Below are 23,392 nucleotides of genomic sequence, written 5' to 3'. Positions count from 1 at the left end.
TGACTCTTTTGCTGATCTCCCTGTTCAGCTTTCACCTGGTCTGTTGTCTCTATTAACATTGCACCTAGCTGCTAGCCCCCTGTAATTGCAAGTGAGTTCAACATTGTGTTCAACATGGCTTAACTAGCTCCACAGTGGGATCCAATTAAAGTCAGGTCCCTTTGCAGGATCATCTTTGAAGCCAGTCTTTGACACTTCTTTGACCTCATGATGACCTTTGACCCCATGATGAGCCTTCTGATCTGTTTCCCTCCAGAGTTCTTCTCTTATCTTTTAAGTGGTCTACTTTTCACATGTTGATATCATGGAGCTCCCAGCTCTTCTTACTCATGCTATCTACATCTCCATTGTTGTTGACCATGCCCATAGGCTTGAACTTCCCTACTTTCTGTTCCAAGTAGTCAGTTCCCTTAGCGATTCTTAGGGAGTTCTTTGTTACTATGGCCTGCCTCCCCCCTTAATAGAAACTCAGCTCCAATACTCTGGGAAGGAACACGGAGACAGCACTCTGCTTCTCTTCGAGTGACACTCCTGCTTTATGAAGGAGGTGCTGGACAGGGACAGTAGCTCTTAGTCTTCTTGGCTTGTCTTCCCTGGTGTGGAAACTCAGCCCTCTGAGTAAGCAAGGGCGAAAGTGACTGGGGGCCAGTACTCGCGGCCTGCCTCACTTGTGGTAGAATTTCAAGCCTGTAAGTGAGTGGACCTGTACAGAAAAAGGGATCTCTCAGGCACGCTTGCCTGCAACACAGCTTGTGCAACACAAGACGTGGGGCATTGGGGTGGAGGTTGGAGACTGATGACAAATACCGACAGCCTGACTTTCTGAGTAGAAATTGTAGCCCTAGACTGGGAGCTGGGGTTAGAGGGAGTCCCATCCTCTTGGCTGTGCCCACGCAGAGTAGAGTTTTCTTGACACTCGGCTGGGAAATGGGGGCCGGAACCAGGTCATGCCACAGACTCTCCCAGGTTTTACCAATATTTAGAAGGTTGTCTTTAATTTCTGTATGCCCACAGGCCATTTCCACAGACTGAATGGTTCTTTTTTTTTTCTCATGTCTATTTCTTTATTTTGAGAGAGAGAGAGAGAGAGTGCGTGCACACACACGAGCAGGAGAGGGGCAGAGAGAGAGAGGGAGAGAGAGAATCCCAAGCAGGCTCCATGCTGTCAGTGCACAGTTGGATGTGGGACTTGATCTCCCAACCTGTGAGATCTGACCTGAGCTGAAATCAAGAGTTGGATGCATAGCCTATTGCCGCCCAGGCACCCCCGAATGGCTGTTATTTTTATTTTCACTGGTTGTTCCCAGTTATGGTTGTCTCCCTGCCACTAGGGAGAGGGTCTGGAGAGTCCCCCACACTGCCATTCTGGAAATGTTTCTCTCTTGTTTCCCTCTTCCTCGCACTTTTGCTGCCTTTGGTTTGCACCACTCACGCAAGCTTTGTCTCACACTGTTTTCTAGAGAACCGGGATGAAGAGGGCGTTTCAGAAAGAATATCCAGGGCGCTGTGTGAAAGTGCTGTTGAACAGGTGGAAGTGGTGCCAAGGATTGACAAGGCAGACAGCAAACCTTGACCTGGAAGGCAAAGTGGTCAGCTGCTCTAGAACTCAAGATTGCCCCTCACTGTTCCCTGCATTGGCCTTACTTCTCTGACATTACTTGCACTCTCCACTACTATGTAAGGCTAAACATGTGCTAATACATTCATAAAGACTTGAAAGGAAAAGCAGGAAAAAACACCTCAAACGGACAGCAACTTCATGTATTATTTTTATTTTTTAAATTATTTATTTATTTATTGTGAGACAGAGAGAGAGCAAGTGGGGGAGGGGCAGGCAGAGAGAAAGAGAGAGAGAGAGAGAGAGAGTCGAACTCAAAAACTGTAAGATCATGACCTGAGCCCAAACCAAGAGTTGGACACTTAACCGGCTGAACCACCCAGGTGCCCTGTGCATCTTCATCTTATAGGTGAAAAAAAAAAAACAAAAACCTGAGGCTCAAATAAGTACAGTGACTTTCCTAGAGTGAAGCAGGTAATTAATGCCTAGGAACAGAGGTGTTCCGAGTCTTAGTTTCGGTCTTGGCAGGGAGCACCATGGGAAACCCTCTCCCATTTCTTTTTTAGAAAACAAAAGTAAAAGTGTGAATAAGAAGATAAGGTGTCTAGTCCAAGGAAGTTTTTCATTACAAGGCTATGCATATCATCTTTTCTGAAAAAAAATATTGACCCGATATGGTGACCTGCTTGTGGTCAACATGATGGTCTCAGTTTAGTGACAAAATCTGATCTATTTTAGAGTCAAACTGCAAAGGAAAGAGAAAAAAAATACACATGTGCGTTCTTGAGATGTTGCATCTAGATGCCAGCCTTCCTCAACATGTCCTATCTCCGTTTTCCAGTGATCTTTGCTGAGTATGGGGCGGGGGATGGGAGTCATCGACACTCACTAACATGAACCAAAAATATATATAACTCATCCTGCAATTTGATACAGAAGAGGCGTTGAGACTGTTTATGAACAATAATTCTCATTTTCTATTGAATGCTATTCCTCATTGCAACAGAGTTCTTATTTCCATATAGAATAAGAAATGTGATTAAAAATAATAAAAACCAACATTTATTAAGTGCCCGTCATATGCCAGATACTTTGCTTGTTCTCTCTTATTTAATGCTTCTAGGCAATCAATGAGTTAGATATTTTTGTCCTCCTCATTTTCAGATAAGGATGCTTTGAGAGGTAACTAATTAGGTTAATGTCAAACAGTCTGTTGTATCGCTTTTTTTTGAACCAGGGGGCCATTAAAAAAAAAAAATCCTTTAAAATGAAAAATTTGGATATGCCATGGAGTTTTTTAAAACTAGGTTTTAGATGTATTTCATGAAACTTGTTCTTCTGTTCATTTTTTTTTTTTTTCTGCATACAATTCATGGAAAGCTGGAACTTCTGTCTTTCTTTGGATTACTGCTCATGCGTTCAGTAATGTGTATGCTGCCTTCTCCTCTTCCTCATTCCTAATTTATAGAGACCATACGACTCCAGGACAATCCAGGCTGACGTCTATGGTCTGGCATAATTATTAATAGCTCTTCTTTATTCTCAGAAATGCCCTGGTGTGGATGACAATTTCACCACCACCTTTATTAAACATTCATCATTAAACACGCCGAGGCGTCATATTGAGGCTGACCACTAGGTGTCAGTAGTGTAACCCCCGGAAAACACTCAAGGAAAGCATTTCATTACAAAAGTCATATCAGAGCAAATAATTAAGTGTAGTGCAGGAGCTACCTGCAGCCTGTCCATTCAAAACAAGTGAGAGAGCTCGGGGAGGAGAGCGGGATCAGGTGCAGGACAGACAGGTAGCTCCTTACTGGGATCTGGTGGAGAGGGAAGGACTCCTTTCTTAGCCAAAGGACTCCAGTGATATCTGGAATGGACACCCTGGTGTCTTTTTTTAATTTTCACTCACAAGATGAAGCCAGTGTGCAGTGACGTGAAGAAACAGCTTTGAATGAAGACATGTTTTTCCCCTTCCTAAGCTGCTCTTCAGATCATGATCGGACGAAGGTCACATAGGCGACCTGGGCTTTAAGGAGTCTACCGAATGACTGACGCACTTGAGCCAGAAGCTGAGTTATCTGAACACGAATCCTTTAAGGGACTCAGAACTCACTGACATGCTCGGACTCTTCTTGGAATGACTCACGGACTGTACGTATATTACCCTTGACCCAGGTGGATGCCCCTGCTCTCCAGAAACCCTCCTCACTGCAGATGTGTGGCACACCATGACGTACAGGGTCGGGGAAGCCCACAGCATGGGCTTTCAAGTGTTTGTGCCTTTCAGTCCCTGGAGCTGGTTGCTATTGCTGGTGGCCCTCAAGTGTCCTGAAGCATCTTCTGATTTGAACGAATCCACAAATTCCACGGCCCAGCGTGAGCCTAACGTTCGGTTTGCTGCTGCAGGCTCAGAGCCAGATGAGAAGATATCTGTTTTTGCACTGGATTATGACTATGTGCAAATTCCTTATGAGGTCACCCTCTGGATACTTCTAGCATCCCTTGCAAAAATAGGTAAGTCCCCGCACACCTGGCTGTGAGAGTTGTTCTCCCCATGAGATAATGTATGTGAAAATGTCTTGCCCCTGGTGAACTACGTGGATTTTAACTGTTACTGCTATTGCATCAAAAAAATCTGTTCCTTCGAGTCAAGGGGAAGCCATAACTGCTTTGTGTAAAGCCATTTAATCCTTCAGGACTGTGCTTTGAAATTTGAGCATACTTCTGGGTCCTGGGTTGTTTTGATTTCTTCTTGTTTCAGGATGACAACCATGTGACTATTTGGCACATGAAAATCTCAAGTTCTGTGCATTAAAAAATAGAGCAAGGCCTGTAGGTCTCGGAATGATGCTCCTTAGAAATTTTAGGAGCACATAATGATTCTTCTGTGAAATACTCTTCCTTCATTCTTGGCCATGTAACTGTGGGCTTCATAAATGACTCCCATTGTTTATTCTTTAAAAGCGTGACACGCGCTCCTTGCAGATTGACAGAAAGCAAGGAGCAAGACAACCACACTCCGTGGTGGGATATGGGGGCATAGAAGATGACATGTCAGTAAGATATAAGTTTATGCCTGAGCCAAATGGAGCCGGTGGGGCACCTCTGGTTTCCTTTGTGAAATAAAGGAATTCGAATTCATGGATTAATTTCTAATCAGGGTTATCTGTGTCAAAAACCAAAGTGATCTTTTACACTCTGTGACCATTTAATCCTTAACTCCACCCCCCTTGTCTCCTTAATACCAGCTTATGCCAAAGTGGAAAACTGATGCAGTTATCTCACTTATTAAGCATAACATCTCCTTTGCCTCAGTTATGAACTTTGTTATTTGGGTAGATACATTGACCTACTGGGATAGAATCCATGAAACATTTTGATGCTTATTTACCTTTTTCTTCTAGCATGGGTATGAAATATGGGTTCAACCACCGGATCTGGCAGTTAACTCCTTGGGATCAGGACTGTGGGTTCCATCTATTCATCTAACTTCCTCCCTGGGGATGACGGGGGTACTGGTGTATTCACTCGATGCTCCTTCACAACTGCTTATCATTATGAGCTAGTAAAGTCTGAAGAGTGAATGGAAATTGCTAGTGTGAAGAACTCTTGTGTGATTTGTCAAATCATTAACTTACACAAAGGGTCTCATGTTATTTCTAAAAAGTGCTCCAGTAAAACCGGCTTTCTAACAGGGTAACATTCTCAGTTCAGAGCTAGGGTTCTACTACCTTTCATGCAACCACGTGGGCGCTGAGATCATTCAAAGTGACCTTGGGGCGCCTGGGTGGCTCAGTCGGTTAAGCGACCGACTTCGGCTCAGGTCATGATCTCGCAGTCCGTGGGTTCGAGCCCCGTGTCGGGCTCTGTGCTGACAGCACAGAGCCTGGAGCCTGTTTCAGATTCTGTGTCTCCCTCTCTCTGACCCTCCCCTGTTCATGCTCTGTCTCTCCATGTCTCAAAAATAAATGAAACGTTAAAAAAAAAAATTAAAAAAAAAACAAAGTGACCTTATGTGGATCTTGAGTTTTCCTTTGTGAACAATGCTGTAGATTCTGCCCCACCCCCTCCCCCCAACTCCTTTCCTCTTCACAGTAATGGGTGAAGTAGGTCTGGGAATCAAGGAATGACAGCTGACACTGACGAGCTAGTCACCTTGACTTTCTAGGTCTCTGTGTGCCCAGCTGTGAGATTATTTCTAAGACCTCTTTGGGTGCAAATAAGGATTTTCTAGTAGCAAAGAGGTTTACATTCTCTAAACAGGGCAATGCAGAAAGGATATATTTGACCTTGGTTTTATGTTGTCATAAAACATAGATTGTTTTTTAGAGTATCTCATGTGTCCACACTCACTATGCCTAGAAGTTCAGAGGATGGTAAGACAGTATTGTTCACAGGACTACTGGCTTAAATGATCTTGCTTTTCATGTTGATGGAATGTAACATACTTTAGAAAAAAAAATAACTTCAGTAGGTTATCAGTTGGATCATGCTGATTCAAGTTCAATGTCAAACTTGTTAGTCTTTAAGGATTCAGACTACTTCTATACTGTACAAGAAAAGAAGGTCACATTTATTGATTTTTATTTCTTACATGTCAAGTACTGGACTCGTAGTTTTATATATGGTGGCTCATGTGTCTGGGGCAAAAAAATATGACATAGAACTATAACATGCAAGAAATCTATATAGATTTTCTTAGATTCTATATTATAAAACTAGAATCAAAATATAATTGATAATCATTATATTGATCGTTTATTCTTTCATTCAGTCATTCTATCAAGACACATTTATTAAATGCCCATACCATATGTGGAAATGACCATGGTCCCTGGCCTCAAGGGTCTAGTTGAATGGGGAAAACAGATGAATTTAGCACTGCCTGATGGGCACTCTGACAGAAGAATATCACAACTCTCCCCCAGTCTTTTTTAAAACATCCAACTATGTGTGTTATAGAAGAACAAAATTATAGAACAAAGATAATACAGAATCACCTCAGACTTTTTGTTTGTCTTTTATTTTAGATCCACCTCTTGGAACACTACAGAAGGGTGTTCCTTGAATCATTGGGCAGAATGGAATTGTAGCTCCATCTTTGACTTTCAGGCAGGACTTTGTTATTTGTGGCCATTTAAATTTAGGGCCCTGGAACTGTAAACTCTCTCAAAGTGACCGACTCTATTGTCCATCGTGAAAGGGAGGAGAGTTGTACAGTGTGAAATGCACATGATGGTTCTCTTTACAATGCCTTACTTTACAGTGCACGGCACCTCTTCCTGCTACCACTGCGTAGGTGTAGCTTAAGGCAGTTGCATGTGGGATCCATTTCAGGAAACTCAATTCCTGGAAGCAAGACCAAACTGGGAAGACACGGGGACTGAGAAAAGCACACTATAGACTCTTCCACCTCTTTTACATATTAAAAAGTTCTGTGTAGTTAAAATAAGCACTAACTGAAGAAGATGAAGAAGAAGAGGAAGGAGAAGAAGGGAGAGGAAGAGGGGTAAGAGGAGAAGGAGGAGAAGGAGGACAAGAAGAAGGAGGAAGGAGGGGGTGGGGGGAGGAAGAAGAGAAGAAGGAGGAGGAGGAGAAAGAGAAGGAGAAGAAGAAGGAGAAGAAGAATAGAGGGAGGAGGAGGGTGGGAAGGAGGAAGAGAAAGTTATCATTAGGAAATGGAGAGAGCAGGACTCTCAAACTCTTGAAGGAGGCCTTAAAGCCTACTTCAAGCCACTGGCTTGAAGCCAGTGGATAGGCTTGTGGGTTTGGATTGTCCCTTGATACTAATTACATTCTATCATAATAACCTGCCTGCTGATAATAAATGAAATTCAAAGCTGTGATCAAGGAAACCCACATGCTCTTTGGATGGCTGGACTTAAAATTCCTAAGGAGACATTCAATGGCTCTCTGTGGCCTATGGGAGAAATATTCACTCTTTAGCCTTGAACTCAAGACCCCCTATTATATGGCTCAAAATCATCTTCCAACTCTTCTTCCAATATTCATCCAATTCATAATTTCCTCTAGCCAGGTGACCTCCTCGATAAATGTTAGACATATCTGACTGGGCCATTCCCACCTCTGTTCCTTTTCCACTGGAATTCTCCCCACCTAAAATCTCTCCCATTCTTTTGTCCAACTATGTAACTCCTTGTCATACCCCAACAGCCTGTTCAACTTCTGCTTCCCATATAAAAGCTTCTTTGGTGAACATTTAACCTGATCAATCATTCATTTACACACTTGTAGATTCTTTCAGCAAATAGACCAGCTGCTGTGGGCAAGACACCTTTCTAAGCACGTTGGGGAGATATAGAAATGTATGTCATTCTGTCTGAGTTGGAAGAGTCTGGAGGTGAGCAGGGGAGATAAGTCATGCACAAAAAATGATAGAGAACATTGTTGTTAGATACTGATAAAATAATACAGTAATTCAGAGGAAGACATATGATTTCCTTGGGAAGTGGTTGGGAAAGATTTGAAGACTGAGATGGACCTAAACAGGTTGAAGAAAAGACAACCCAGGCAGCATTAATGGTAAAAGAAAACTAGAAAGGTGTACCCCAGGGAAAAGATGTGTAGTTGGCTGTGATGTAGGATGGATATATAAGGATAGTGTTGGGTGGGAGGGATATTGACTTGGAGAGAACGCCAGAGTGACCTGCTGTGCCCTGATCTCTTCTTATATTTGTGGAAATAGTCAATGTACACTTCGCTGTATACTTACGCATTGCCTTGCTTTTGTCTTCTTATTTGTTAATGTCTTATTTCTGAAATTCCACCAACAGCTGGAATTGTAATAAACATGTTTGGTTCTCCACTTTATACACAGTGCTTCCCAGTGGGTTGGTCTTGGCCCAAGGATGCTTCCCAAATGCCCTCAGTTTAAAAATCTGTGAGTTGCTTTATGTGCCTTCAGAGACTTAGGTGGGGACTGAGATGATCAGATACATGTGGTTTGGAAAAGTCATCTGGCAGCAGGAAATAGAGTGGACTGGGGAATTGAGGGTGAGATAGGAGAAGAAGCTAATGCAGTAGTCAGGATGGGAAATGAGGAGCCTTCAAAAAAAGGCGGTGGTTGTACAAATGGGGAGGAAGAGCTGGTCTTTAGGGGCATGGCTGAGAGACATAGCTGATGAAATAGGGAGCTGGTTGTAGGAGGGGCAAAGTTGACAGGGCTTCAGGGATTGTGACTTGATTTCCTACTTAAGTGGCTGACCGGCTGGCAGGGTCATAGGTTAAATAAGGAAAATAAAACAAAGACTGAATTTTTGTTTATTGGTTTGGGGAAGGGAGGCTCGGAAGAAGCTGATGTTTAGGTGACTGTGATTGACTGCCTGAGCCCTGAAGGTGGGTTTTGCAGGAATGCAAAGGAACTCCACTCTCTTCTCTCCTCTTCCCCCACTGCCCTCCCGGATCCTGTAAGGTGGGGAAGCAGGGAGGGGCAGGAGAGGGGACGACTGGCTGAGGACCACTCTGGGACCTGCTCTGGGCCTGGCATGTTAAGTACTGGATCTTGTTTAAAGCCCCCACAACACTTCCAGTCCCTGCTATGCATGGGGATCTGAGGCTCAGGGATGCACACCAGCCTACCCAAGGTCCCCTCTGCTTGGTTTTAGATGGCCTCTTGTATACCAGTCTCCTGATAGCTTAGTGGCCAGAGCCATCTTATTTGCAAACATCTAAATGTGGGTCTCTGCTTTTCCCTAGGCTTCCATCTTTACCACAGACTGCCAGGCCTTATGCCAGAAAGCTGCCTCCTCATCATCGTTGGGGCTCTGGTGGGCACCATCATCTTTGGCACTGACCATAAATCTCCTCCTGTCATGGATTCAAGCATCTACTTCCTGTATCTCCTTCCACCCATTGTCCTGGAGGGTGGTTACTTCATGCCCACCCGGCCCTTCTTTGAGAACATTGGCTCCATTTTGTGGTGGGCAGGCCTGGGGGCCCTGATCAATGCTTTTGGCATTGGCCTCTCCCTCTACCTCATCTGCCAGATCAAAGCCTTTGGCCTCAGTGATGTCAACCTGCTTCAGAACCTGCTGTTTGGTAGCCTGATCTCGGCTGTGGACCCTGTGGCCGTGCTGGCTGTGTTCGAGGAGGCGCGTGTGAACGAGCCGCTCTACATGATGATCTTCGGGGAGGCCCTTCTCAATGACGGCATTAGTGTGGTGAGATGTCAAAGCATGTCCCCGGGGAGACGAGGAGTCAGGTGAAGCTGGAGACAGCAGTCCATCCTCTGGGCAAATGGAGAAGGCTGAGCATGACCGCGTCAGGGCAGGACAGGAATAGGCTTTGGTCAACAGAGTGTAGCCAAGTTCTGGTGACTTCTCTTAGGATCTGCTACAAATAAATAATTGCTCACTAATGCTGCTTGTCATTCAGTAACCAAATAGCTTCTTTAAACAGGAAAAGGAGAGGATAGATCATTTTTTAGTTAAAATCAGGTTCTCAGAAGAAACTGTTGTCAAAGGCTCTTCTGGTCTTTTCACTAGGATAATCCGTACTTTACCATTTTTCTTTTCTCTCATTCACTGGACCTCACCCTCATTCCCTTCATATGCTTTTTGTTTGTTTTGTGTTTAACATGTTGCATGCAATAATGAATTTAAATAAAAGATGAGGTAGGAAGGGAGTTGAAAAGGGTTTGCAAAATTGTGTTAGCAGCCTTGATTGCATGACTCCTACAGAATATGTGAATGAGGCATTTTTGTGTAAGGACTCCTTCTGGGGAGAAGCTGAGAAAAACTTCACAGGCTGTCAACACAGGGCATTGAGGCCCAGAAGACGTCTTTGGTGCTGGAATATTCAGGCAAGTCAGCCCATTGCTTAGTTTCATTACATTACCTCACACCTTTACCAGGTATTAGACTGTGAAACTTTTTTTTTAATCGTTTATTTATTTTTGAGAGACAGAGCATGAGCAGGTGAGGGACAGAGAGAAGGGGAGACAGAATCTGAAGGAGGCTCCAGGCACCGAGCTGTCAGCACAGAACCCGACGCAGGGCTCGAACTCACAAACCGAGATCATGACCTGAGCCGAAGTTGGATGCTTAACGGACTGAGTCACCCAGGTTCCCCTAGACTGTGAAACTTTTATATATAGTTTGATTTGCTTTTCTTGTCTTTTTTAAAAACTTATTTTTTTACATTTTTTTAAAATTTTTTTTAACATTTATTTATTTTTGAGACAGAGAGAGTCAGAGCATGAACGGGGGCGGGTCAGAGAGAGAGGGAGACACAGAATCTGAAACAGGCTCCAGGCTCTGAGCTGTCAGCACAGAGCCCAACGCGGGGCTTGAACTCACGAACCCCGAGATCATGACCTGAGCAGAAGTCGGACGTCCAACCGACTGAGCCACCCAGGCGCCCCAAAACTTATTTTAGAGAGACTGTATGAGTGGGGGAGAGGAGCAGAGGGAGAGAATCTTAAGCAGGCTTTGCACTAATGGGGGGCTTGATGCCAGACCCTGAGATCATGTCCTGAGCGGATATCAAGAGTCGGAAGCTCAACTGACTGAGCCACCGAGGCTCCCCTACTTTTCTTATCTTTAAATTTACATCACACCACATAAGTGATACAGGAATGCATTTTTATCGTAGAAGTTCCAAACAGTACAAAATTACACAGCATAAAAACACAAAAGCTTCCACTTTCCCCTCTCCTCACTCTCTAAGCAAGCCCTTTGATCAGTTTGGCATTTTTCTTCCCTGTCTTTTCTTTTTTTTAATGTTTATTTATTTATCTTGAGAGAGAAAGCACATGCGATGCAAGGTGGGGGGAGAGGCAGGGAGAGAAGGAGAGAGAGAATCCCAAGCAGTCTCCATGCTGTCAGAGCAGAACCCTATGCCGTGTTTGATCTCAGGAATGGTGAGATCGTGACCTCAGCCAAAATCAAGAGACAGATGCTTAACCAACTAAGTCACCCAGGCACCCTCCCTGTCTTTATTATATGCATATGTGAGCGCATGCGTGCATGTGTGTGTGTCTAGATATATATTATTTTGCATAAACTGGGTGAGGTTATATTATATGCATTGCTTAAATATAACAATTCATTCTATATCATTTGTTATGGAGTATTTCCCAGACTATATTGATGATAAGTTATTTAACCGTTTCCTGATGATAGAAATTCAGGTTGTGACCCAGTTTTCACTTTTGAAAACTACAACATTGCGATGAATATTATTGTTTCTGCATGAGTATTTTTATAGGGTACATTCTTGGAAATGAAATTCCTGGGTTAAAAAGTGGGTACCTTAAAAAATTTAAAACATGCTGCTCATCCAGTTGGTGAGGGAAGGATTCTTCCCCCAGGGATAAGGAGTGACACCCAACAATAAACAAATGACAACAGTTAGATACATACATTCATAGCCCAGGGGAGGAGGACATTGCACACCATGCAAGGCCACGTGGGTGCCGCACTTGGGAACAGAGAGAACAATCAGGGATATGGGAGTAAGGCTTTGTGGTAACAAGAAGAGAGGTACCTCCTGGTTCCCCCCGGATGATGTGATTGGCTTGTTTCAAATCATTCCACAGGCTGTCAGGAGACTGACGCCTGATACTCAGGAATGAGCAAGTATAGGGCCTGGTCCCATTGATAGAAAGGGCTATTTGGCCAGTGAGCGGTCAGGCTGAGGAGCAGAACTTGGAGTTATGCCACTCAGGACCCTCCCCGTTTTACCAAATGTCAAGGTAGTACACAATATTGGACCTTAATTTTAGTTGTTATACCATAGCTGCTAGAATTTTCCAGAAACTATATGGTCTTACATTTCCGTAGTACATTAAATGCACGTTTTCTTTTATCGATATCTACAAGAGTTATTTCTTCTTAATGTTTTCCAATTGAATGAGCACAAAAGGGTTAATCTTGTTTGTTTTAATTTGTATGATGATATGAAGCATCTTTGCAACGATCTTGGATCATTAGTGTTTCTCATTCTGTAAATTGGAAGTTCATAATCTCTTAGGGTGGCCAGACTTTAAAAACATGAAGGATGCTCAGTTAAACTGAAATTTCTTATAAACAATGAATTTTTGGGGGTGCCTTGGTGGCTCAGTAGGTTAAGCATCCGACTTCATCTCAGGTCATGATCTCGTGGTCCATGAGTTTGAGCCCTGCGTCGAGCTCTGTGCTGACAGCTCAGAGACTGGAGCCTGTTTCAGATTCTGCATCTCCCTCTCTCTCTGACCCTCCCCCATTCATGCTCTGTCTCTCCCTGTCTCAAAAATAAATAAACGTTAAAAAAAAATTTTTAAAAAACAATGAATTTTTTATATGTCCCAGTTATTGTATGCAAGTATATTATCTTGTCCATTTTTCTTTGCTGTTTTTTAATTTTCAAGTGATTTGTAGAAACTCATTGAATTATCTAAATTTTAAACTTTTGAGTATTACATACAAATCAAATATTTTCTCTTATTGTGTCACTTAAATGTTTTAAGGGGCACCTGGGTGGCTCAGTGGGTTAAACATTTGACTTTAGCTCAGATCATGATCTCATGGTTTGTGGGTTCAAGTCCCACCTCGGACTATCTGCTGTCAGCATGGGGCCAGCTTCAGAACCTCTGTCCCCTCTGTCTCTGCCCCTCCTCTACTCATTCTCTCTCTCTCTCTCTCTCTCTTAAAATAAACAAACTTAAAAGATTTTTTTCTTAGATTATGGTATCTTTTGTCCTATAAAACTTTTAAATTTTTATGAGCTCAAACCTAATGTACTCTTTTATTGACTCTGGGTTTCATATCTTGCTTTCAGAGATTATGCCCAACCAGAGATCATGCAAACATTTTTTTTTAATTTTTTTCCCTTTTACCATTAGTTATTTAATTCATCAGGCACATAATATTTTATTGTGAGGACTTAATGCAAAAAAATAGATAGTGCAGGGAGCAAAAGGCTCTTAAAATGTAACCCAAGATATCTAGGATGGATTCACCAAGTGAAGGAGAAAAAAACCATACACAAAGTCAGACATCAATTAACTTATTCATAATGAGAATCTCTAACTGTTAGACTCATCAGGGCTACACATTCTTTCCTTCTGGACAAGTTCCACAGGAAGCCAAGTTGTCTGAAACTGGGAGGAGAGACTGGGACTGCCCATGGAACTGCCACAGGAATGACCTCCTGCCATGTGCTTCAGAATCACTTAGGTGGGACTGATGAATATTCGGATGTCCAAACCCCATCCCAGACTCTCTGGGAATGGAGCCTGGGAATCTGTACTTTAATAGCCACCTCAGGTGATTACCAACGTTTGAGAACTAATGGTTTCTCACCTTTAGGTTGAGAGCAGCTGATGTATCTTGACCTAAAACAATAATACGTTTAGAACAAGGGTGGTTCTCTCCTCCGACTGGGCTGGATGAAGCTCTGAGATCACCTTTTGCCACCATTTGGTCTTTAGATATTTTCATACCTCTGGTTTTGTTATAATGGAGTTAGTGGCCCTATTCCACTCCTAGGTGGCCCCTCTGAACCATGATGTGTTAATTTCACACTTCATCTCCTAAAGATAATCTGATCTCATTTAAATCTAAGTTATTTGGTATTACTTGCTTACTGTAACCCCCATCACTGGCTGAGCCACTGAGAGCGCTTATCTGTAATAACATCAAAGCTACCTCCTGACTGTCCATTCCGGGGTAATTCTTCAAACTTTCCTTCACAAATGACTTTCTAAATCCCACCTCTTGTAATTTTCACAGGACACCCTATTTCTAACATTGGACTCTGTTGCTTCTTTGGTGTTGCCTCTGAACTTGAGAATCTGACTTCACCCTGAAATTTCTCTAGAATTTATATCTAAAGCCAATCACAGCTCGGTTTCTGGTTGGGGTTTCTTGGCCAGCGACAGTTGTTTGATTTTCCCAAAGTTAAATTGTTTCCACTTGGACATTTTTTTTTAAATGATCATTTCAAAATAAAATTATAATTTTCAACCGACCAGAGTATCTGCTGAGGGCACTGTTGTGACCTCCAATGGGCGAAGCTGCTGTTGTGTTGGCTCCAGGGGGGTTGCCCACACGTCACTCCTGGGTCACTCTGTGGTCACCCAAAGCACAGTGAGTATTAAGTGTGTGCTCGGGCACTTCTGTGCCCCTACGTGAAACCAGAGAAGCTCCAGGGCCAGATTTAGAAAGCAGTTTGAAAGCAACTGGTATTTAATGCAGTCCAGTTGTATTTTGAGCTAAGGGCCTTGAACTCACCCTTTCATTGAGGAAGGGGCCTTCCTGAGGGCAGTAGTCACAAGCATGCTCTTTCAGCAGAAAGTCTGAGTCATCTGGAAAGCGATCTGTGATTTGTGGGTTACATATGACAACTCTCCAGATCTTTATTCACTAAAGAATTGCTTTCTTACTAAAGAGGAGCTGTTCCAGAACTGTCGAAATACCAATGAATCTGATTCTCCAGGTCTCTTGCCCCATGTGTTTCTCCCTCTTGTTGAATATTTCACCAGAGCACACCCTTTGTGATAGGCAAAGGGAGCAGAGCCAAAACCCAAATAGCTCTAAAATGATAACTAGTATCCCCAGTTGAATCTCAGGGCCAAAGCCATAGCAGGAAGAGAGGTGCAGCTATTATATCCAGGCCCTGCATGGGGTCACTTTGACACTTACTATTTTATTAAATTGTTGCTTTTTACTATGAGGCATGAATTAACAAACACATTTCACGGATGAAGAAAACAAAGCAAAGGAAGTTAAAATAAATTGAACAAGGGCATGCTGCCAGGCCAAGGACAGTCTGGACATGGACACACAGGACTGTCTCATTCCAACCTTTTTCCTTTTATTCTTGCCTCTTGAGTTTTCTTCCTTCCTTCCTTCCTTCCTTCTTTCTTTCTTTCTTTCTTTCTTTCTTTCTTTCTTTCTTTCTGATTTTGTTTTTAAGTAATCTCTACACCCAACATGGGGCTCGAACTCATGACACCAAGGTCAAGAACTGCCTGCTCTACTGACTGGACTGAACCAGCCAGGCGCCCCATCCTTCTGAGTTTTCAACTTATGGAGCCAGAAGGGATAGGAGAGAATCCATGTGTTACTGATGAGTACTCTGGGCTCAGGTCCAGTTGGCAGTGAAGCCAGCATTCTTCCTCCTAAACAGAATTGCCTTATTTGGCCGAATCCAAGGTGTGACTCCAGGAAAGATTCTGATTATCTCTGGGCCTCATTTCTGTAAAATTGGGATGATAATATTACTTAGCTCATAGGGTCACTGGAAAATTCATATTAAGCTTTTTGTATAGTGAGTGCCCCGTGAGTCCTGGCTGTTATTGTTATATCATATCAGCTCATGGACACGGCATGGTAGTTGGCTCCCTGTTCGTAGGTACCTGGTTTTAAACATGGCACTGCTTCATTTATTGTAGGCAGATGGTTCTTACTGCAAGCCGATTGTTCCTCCCTGGTCCTCCTGGGTCGATTTGCTGAATAAGCAACAAGGCGATATTGCCAAGGTTTCTTTTGTGTCCCATCTTTCCCCATCGGCCCCCTCCTCCAATTCATCTGAGAGGTCCAAAAGGCTAGTACAAGCCAGGCCTGAGACCTGAACCCAGGCAGATGGCCCCAGAGCACGTCTGCTCCTGACTGCTACTCCATGCTGTCCCTCACCTCTCCCTCTCTCCCTCCAGCTTTCTTTCCCTCTGCCTTTCCTTTCCCTAGTGGTATCTTCATTTGGCATCTTGCTGTGCTAGAGTCTGTCCTCTAGGACCACAGTGAATGAGAGAGTGGTAAAGGGGGGCAAATGAAAATGTCTGAGCCCAGACCTTGGGCCATTCACATTGATGGTGCTTTACATACTTTTCCTTATTAAAGCTTCGTAACAGCCTAGTGTGGAGGGGGGTTGTTGTCCCCATTGATGAGACTTTGGAGAGGCGGGGTTGTTCGCAGCTGACGGCCTAGAAATAAATCTTGAAGACATCTTTGGTACAAAAAGCTGATTTTATTAAAGTATGGGGACAGTACCTGTGGGCAGAAAGAGCTGAACTGGGGTTGTGAAGAATGACTGGTTGTATATTACAGGGGTCCGGGAGGTAAAGTCAAACGGGAAGTTTCCAAAGAGGTTTTCATATGCTAAAGAAGACTCACAGGACACTGGAGGTCTAGCTATTGTCGAGCTAAGGTTGTTTTTCCTTCTAGCAAAGCATTAACATTAAGACAGTAGGGAGTTCTTGGACTTTAGGCTATTAATAAGAATGCATTTTTTTTGGAATATTACCAAGGTATTTACAAACTGATGGAGACTCTCAGCGTAGCCATTTGTTTTTTGTCTTTTCCTTCATTCTTGGGCAACCGGGAGTGCCTGAGGAATGTCACACATATCCCACCTGAGGAGGCGGGGGGGGGGGGGGGGGGGGGAGGGGGGGAGGGATAGCTTGTACTTTGCTCTCAGCTTACCTTATGCTCCCTCATCACTCATGGTGTGAAAGGACTGTATGTAGTGTTTAAAAGCAGGGGCGCCTGGGTGGCTCAGTCGGTTGAGCGTCCGACTTCGGCTCAGGTCACGATCTTGCTGTCCATGAGATCGAGCCCCACATCAGGCTCTGGGCTGATGGCTTGGAGCCTGCTTCCGATTCTGTGTCTCCCTCTCTCTCTGCCCCTCCCCCGTTCATGCTCTGTCTCTCTCTGTCTCAAAAATAAATAAACATTAAACAAAAAATTTAAATAAAAGCAGAGATAGCCACACCCCAGACCCAGACATCTGGGTTCACATCTCCTACTGACTCTTCTTGCTCCTTTGAGACTTGTAGGTGAATTATCAGATCTCTACATGCTTAATGTTCTTCATTGTCATTTTTATTACAAAGATACAGATTGTCAGGAAGTCATTTATTGAATACAACCTTTTTTTTTTTTTTTAGTTACTTGTTTTGAGGACAACCTTCAGAATGGTGTAGGTTTTTTTTTTTAATGTTTATTTATTTTTGAGGGAGACAGCATGAACAGGGGAGGAGCAGAGAGGTAGGGAGACACAGAATCAGAAGCAGGCTCCAGGCTCCAAGCTGGCAGCACAGAGCCCGACGTGGGGCTCGAACCCGCAGACTGCGAGATCATGACCTGAGCCGAAGTCAGGTGCTTAACCCACTGAGCCACCCAGGTGCCCCTGAATACAACTTATTTTATGTGGCTCAGCATCCAAAAGGTAGAGTGAAAAGTTCCCCTCCCACTGCTTTTGCAAGCCAACCATCCCCAGCAACAGTTTTTCACGGAGAGCTTTTACCTTTAATTCAGTTAGCCCCTCTATTTATTACGAATGCTTGTTGCTAGCCTTATATCCCAAATTTCCAGACACTGTATGCTGGAATTCCTTGCCCTCCTCTGATCTCATCTCATCTTGTCATACCATTGCCAGCCTAACTTTGCCAAACAGTTGCCAGGTGACCCCCATGATTTCTTTCCTAGCAGCTTCTGCCGTCGTCATAGAACCAGCATGTAGCACTGAGCCTTGCAGGCATGCTGAGTCATGCGCAGGAATGAATGCTGCACAAAGAGCGAATAAATGAATGGAGGATGGGGACTAGGAGAGACTGTGCAAAGGCTGTGCTTGCCCTGGGACCTGCAGCTCTGGCCATCTCCGGAGACCACAGCTCTCCCTCCCTGACTCCCTAGTGACACTCAGTTTGAATTCCGATTTGTCAAGGAAGCTGTGAGCAAACGGGGTGTTCTCCTGACACGCTGCCACCACCTAACAGTAGAATTTCTCCCTGACCCTAAATGCTAGAGGTTGGATGAAACCAGTGGGAAAGAGGAGTCCCAGTGTCCTTCCTTCTCACACCTTCAGGGAGCACCTGTCCATGCTGGGGCTGCCTAGGCACGGGGCACGAGAAGATGAACGGTGGGCCTATAACCCTTAGGGCAGTCACTTGATGGAGGAGGGACAGCCATTAGCCTTGCTGGTTGTGAGGACGAGATGACAGGTTTAAACCAAACTAGGACAATAGGGAGCAGCTTGCCAGAGGAAGCTGCATTGGATCTGAGAGAAAACATTTGTGTGGGGTTGGATTTTCCTTCATGATTCTCTCTGGTTTATGACTTTCCTCCCTTAAAGGGGTCTTAGCTCCAATAACATCATTCAAGAGGCAGTAAAGGGTGGCCAAGAGCACGGACAGCAAGGCCATATGCCTTAGTTCAGTTGCTGGCCGCACAGCTTGCATCGGTGTGACTTTAGGTGAGTTATCCTCTGGGCCTCAGTTTCCTTTCTGTAAAATGGAGATCAGGTTGTGTGCGGGAATTAAAGTGAGTTAACACACCTAACCATGAAAATGGTGTCTGTCACGGAATAAGTAAAGGATGTTTGGTGTGTGTGATATTGTGACTTATGATAAATATGTATTTGGTCTCCATCCCCACTCAGGGCACGGAGTTCATAAAACCCTTAGAATTTCCATTGATGGCACTTGCAACAGGGTATGCCTTTTTATGTTAAAGAGGTAAATTTGGGAACCCCCCAGTCACCTAATGTTGGGGGTTGGTCTCCTGGGGAGCCAACCATGTGATTAGAGGGTTAAAATTTTCAGTCCTCACCCCTAGACCTCCAGGGAGCAGAGAAGGGCTGGAAATTGAGTTCAACCACCAATGGCCAATGATTTAATCACGCATGCCTATGTGACGAACCCTCCATGAAAAGCCAAAAGGAGTGGGGCACTTGGGTGGCCCAGCTGGTTGAGCATCAGACTCTTGGTTTTGACCCAGGTCATGATCTCACAGTTGTAAAATCAAGCCCCATGTTGGGCTCTGCACTGAGCACGGAGCCTGCTTGAGATTCTGTCTCTGCCCGTCCCCCACATGTGTGCACCTTCGTGGGTTTGGTCTCTCTCTCTCTCTCTCAAAATAAATTTTTAATTTTTATGGAAGCTCCATATCCTGTCTCCATATCTTACCTACGCATCTCTTACATCTGGCTATTCCTGAGTTATATCCTTCTGTAACAAGCTGGTAATCTAGTCGATAAAATGTTCCTCTGCGTTTTGGGAACCACTCTAGCAAATTAATAGAATCTGAGGAGGGGGTGTCAGGACCTCCGATCTGTAGCCTATTTGTGGGAGGCAGAGGTGACAACCAGGACGTGTAGTTGGCATCTGAAGCGAGGGTGGGGAGGACATTCCTGTGGACTGAGTCCTTAATCTATGGGATCTTACGCTATCTCCAGTGGAGTTCATTGCTTGGTATTGTGGGATAAATCACACACATCAAAGTTGGTGTCAGAGTCGGGTGTTATTAATAGAAGTCCACGTACACGAGCGCTTCTGAGCCACAGAGCTCTCTTCACATCCTAAGGGATGCCACATCATGCAGTCCATCGGGCTGGACTTGGTAGGCTCAGCTTTTCCCAGAGAAGTGCTTGTGCACAAACTTGAACAGACTCTTAGGGGCAGGGGGAGCGGCGATAGGCAACTTTTTCTTGTCCTCTTTTGAGCTCTTTATTTCCTTTCATTTCATTCAGCTTCCTAGGATAGGAGGTGAGAGGCTTCAGATACAAGTAGACAGTTTCCTCTGGCCAAGAATGTAGGGAGCTCTGTGTGTAAGGGGGAGGTGAACCTTACAAGCTGTACAATTTTTGAGCAAGTGACTCAATCCATTTGTGTCTCCATTTTCTCAGGTATAAAATGGGATGATTAATCTGACCTCAGACAGTGGTTTTGAGGAGGATGTGAAAAAATACACATAGATGCCTGGCACATAGTAGGTGATGAGTAAATTTCCTATTGCCCTTCCTGTATTCAAGAGGAGGTTCCACACAAGAAAGGCAACCTGTTTGGCATCTGTTGGCATCGAAATGGGGATAAGCCCCAAGCCTCAGACAAACTGGGCTGGTTGGCTTTAGTTGCCTGGAGAGTGAACTCCACTCCCCACAGTGGTTCAGCAAGTGCACCTGAGCTATAAGGAAGTTCTCCCCAGAACTGCTTCTAACACACCATAGGGGGACAGCAAGTGTCTGGTGCTCCCCCAGCCCGGGACTCACCCAGCGGGGGCTTTTTCAGGGTGTGCGTGTGTGCGCATGTGAATATGTGATGCAACCACACAAATAGCTTGGGACAATGCTTGACCAAGCTGGGGAGATGGAAAGAACTGGAAAAAAAGAAGGGCAGAGGACACTCCAATGCAAACAGGATGTTGGAGAGGTCAGAGATTCACCGACCTGGAAGAGGCAAATCAGACTTCTACGTTTCCCCCAAGGGATGATACCTTTGCCTCCTACATGTCCAGGGTCCAAGCTGTAGACTCCTGTTAACAAGCAGCCTGAAACATCTGTCCCCCAAGGGCACCTGGGTGGTTCAGTTGGTTAAGTGTCTGACTCTTGGTTTCGGATCAGGTCATGATCTCACGGTTTCGTGAGTTCAAGCCCTGCATCAGGCTCAGTGCTGGCAGTACAGAGCCTGCCTGGGATTCTCTCTCTCCCTCTCTCTCTTCTCCTGCCTCATTCATGCTGTCACTGTCTCTCTCAAAAATAAATAAACTTAAAAACAAAAAACCTGTTCCCTGGACCCATGTGCTAACTCAGTAGCTTAGGCAGGACAGGGTCAGAGAGGGACACTTCAACCATTATTTCATTGGAATTCCTCAAATTCGATTCATAAACACCTGTTTAGTTCATTTTCTTTGGGTTGAAGAAACGACGACTGAAGTTTGAATTGTATAAATTTATTTTCAACCTGCCTATGCTGTGAGCCATTTGTGGGTGGTTAGAACTCCCTGCAGTTCACAAGGGTAGGAAAAAAAAGAACAAAGCCTCACCAGTTATCAAGTTGTCTTTCCTTTGTCAGGAGGTAGGGCTGAGAAGCTATGGAAATGGATTTGGAAAAGAAACAGGGGAAAAGCAAACTCTTTAAGTCTTTAGAGAACAATCAGAATGATCGCAGAAAAGCATGTGAAAGCAGTTCTTTCAAAACCTTAACAACCACGCACCACACGCACCAACTGTGCTAAGTGCGGGGATGAGGAAACAAACAAGTCTTGTCCCTGCCTTTGAGGAGCCCCAAGCCGGCAACATTGGCCTTATTTCTTTTTGTCTGTAAATAATTCTTCTTACCCTACAAGAACGGATCTGCCTATTCCTCTGTGTTTTCTTATTGCCCTTTCAAGCCACAGAGATTTCTTAGGCGATTACATAATACATTAATAGAAATCACTGACTTGGGAGAAAATCCTAGAATTACAAAGAGCCAAGACAGTTTCCTAGCTCGGTGGTTTTCAAGAGATCCCACCCTCCTCAACCGCATGCATGCATGCATTCTCAAGGGCGAGTTGGGTGTGTTGGGCTGTGGTATGGAAAAAATATACTCAGTATCATGTGAAAATCCCCATGAGTTGGCAAATAGTTTCCCTATAGCTTCCTCAATGATTATGTAAAGTGAACAGTAGCCAGCAGAACCTGTTGTACAGGCCCTCTCTGTAACGTTATACCCAGGCAATGGGTCGGAGAGACGAGGCCAGTGATTCTGGTTCTGGGCGAAGGTTATTCCGATTTCACCCCTTAACACCCAGGATCAGCTTTGGTCGTTAGTGAGTATGAGACTAAGCCTGAGAGTAAACAGAGAGATCAAAAAAATCCAGCTCCTTTAAGTTAAAGGTAAAAGTTCAGTCCTATTTGATTGACCCAGAGTTCACCTGAATCTGAATCATTCATTTATTCATCATTCATTCATTCATTCATTAAAAAATATTATTGAGCAACCATTTTTCAGTTTCTGAAAGTTTGGTTTCTCTAAGCTAGTCTTCAGCTTATTTAATCTACTGGGCCAGGCTGATGTTTGCTTTTATAGTTAAAAAAAAAAAAAATCTTGAGGCTAAATAGCCTTTAAATTGCTTTTCCTGCAGTGTTGGTGAAAGATAGTCCTGTGGGCATTTGCTCTAAGTTGATGGGAGGGTGAGGGAGGCAAGATGACATTGACTCAGGGGTACTAGGCTGGGGATTTCCTTTGATGGGATTATGGATGAGGAACAGGTGTCGCTGGGGCCTGGGTGATTACTATTAAGTTAGTTTTGACCTTCTGAGTTTGAGATACCTAGAAACCATTGAAAAGCATTTTTTAATTTAATAATAATTTAATTTAATCAGTAAAATCCTGCCACTTGTACTTCTCTCTATTAAATTTTCTGACGTCTATTCAGGTCAACTTCCTGGTCTCTGTTCTCTGAGGTTCTAAGTAACAAACATTCAGGGATATCAACCCTAGGAGGGTTGGTAAATCTCATGTTAAATCTCCTGTCCATGGTTGCAGATCTTCTATTTCTTTTCTTTAGGAGTGACATTAAAGCTTCCTTTCTGTCTTTTCTGTCATTATGCAGTGCCTGCTAGGTAATTGCTGGTTTTCTTAGTTGATTTCCTTTGCCAGTCAGAGCAAGTGGTTGTCAAGGAAATGCTCTATGATAGAGTTTAATGTGCCCATGGCCCTTCAAACAAAATAGAAAATTAGCTGGATTCATTGTTCAAACAAAATAGAAAGTTAGCTGGATTCATTATTTAATTTCCTCTAAGGTCGATGGATACATTTCCTTATGATATTCTCCATACCTTTCCAGTATCTGACATATAGTAAGGATCATTTTTACTGTACTGTGTTGTGTTCTGAACTTTCTGTGCTTTTCACATGTGTGTAGAATGAGTAATTAGTTAGGCTTTTGTTTTTATGAAACTGAGTTTACAGCAAGCTCACGTAATGAGGATGAATTAAAAAGATACACGAGGCAATCAGGGAGACACGGATCCCATATTAGTCCATTAGGGCTGCTGTAACAAATAGCACAAACTGGGAGACTTAAACAAAAGAAATGTATTTTCTCACAGTCCTGGAGAAGTCTG

At 43.9% G+C, this 23,392-nt stretch overlaps 1 protein-coding gene across 1 annotated transcript in view; it reads left to right on the top strand.

Annotated features, from left to right (window-relative positions):
• The first annotated feature begins 3,822 nt into the window (after positions 1-3,822).
• The window catches only part of SLC9A4 (solute carrier family 9 member A4), a 64,987-nt gene continuing 45,417 nt past the window's right edge, over positions 3,823-23,392 (top strand). Inside the window, exons 1-2 of the mRNA XM_047067594.1 lie at positions 3,823-4,078; positions 9,281-9,744. Of these exons, the coding sequence (XP_046923550.1) occupies positions 3,823-4,078; positions 9,281-9,744 (720 nt within the window). The remainder of the gene's footprint in view (positions 4,079-9,280; positions 9,745-23,392) is intronic.

This window comes from Lynx rufus, unplaced genomic scaffold (genome assembly GCF_022079265.1).
Source record: "Lynx rufus isolate CCGP_SWC_20201006 ecotype Redwood Valley unplaced genomic scaffold, mLynRuf1.p SCAF_8, whole genome shotgun sequence".
NCBI classification, from domain to species: Eukaryota; Metazoa; Chordata; class Mammalia; order Carnivora; family Felidae; genus Lynx; species Lynx rufus.
Note: the sequence above shows the minus strand (reverse complement) of the source record. Positions and strands in the feature narration are given on the sequence as shown.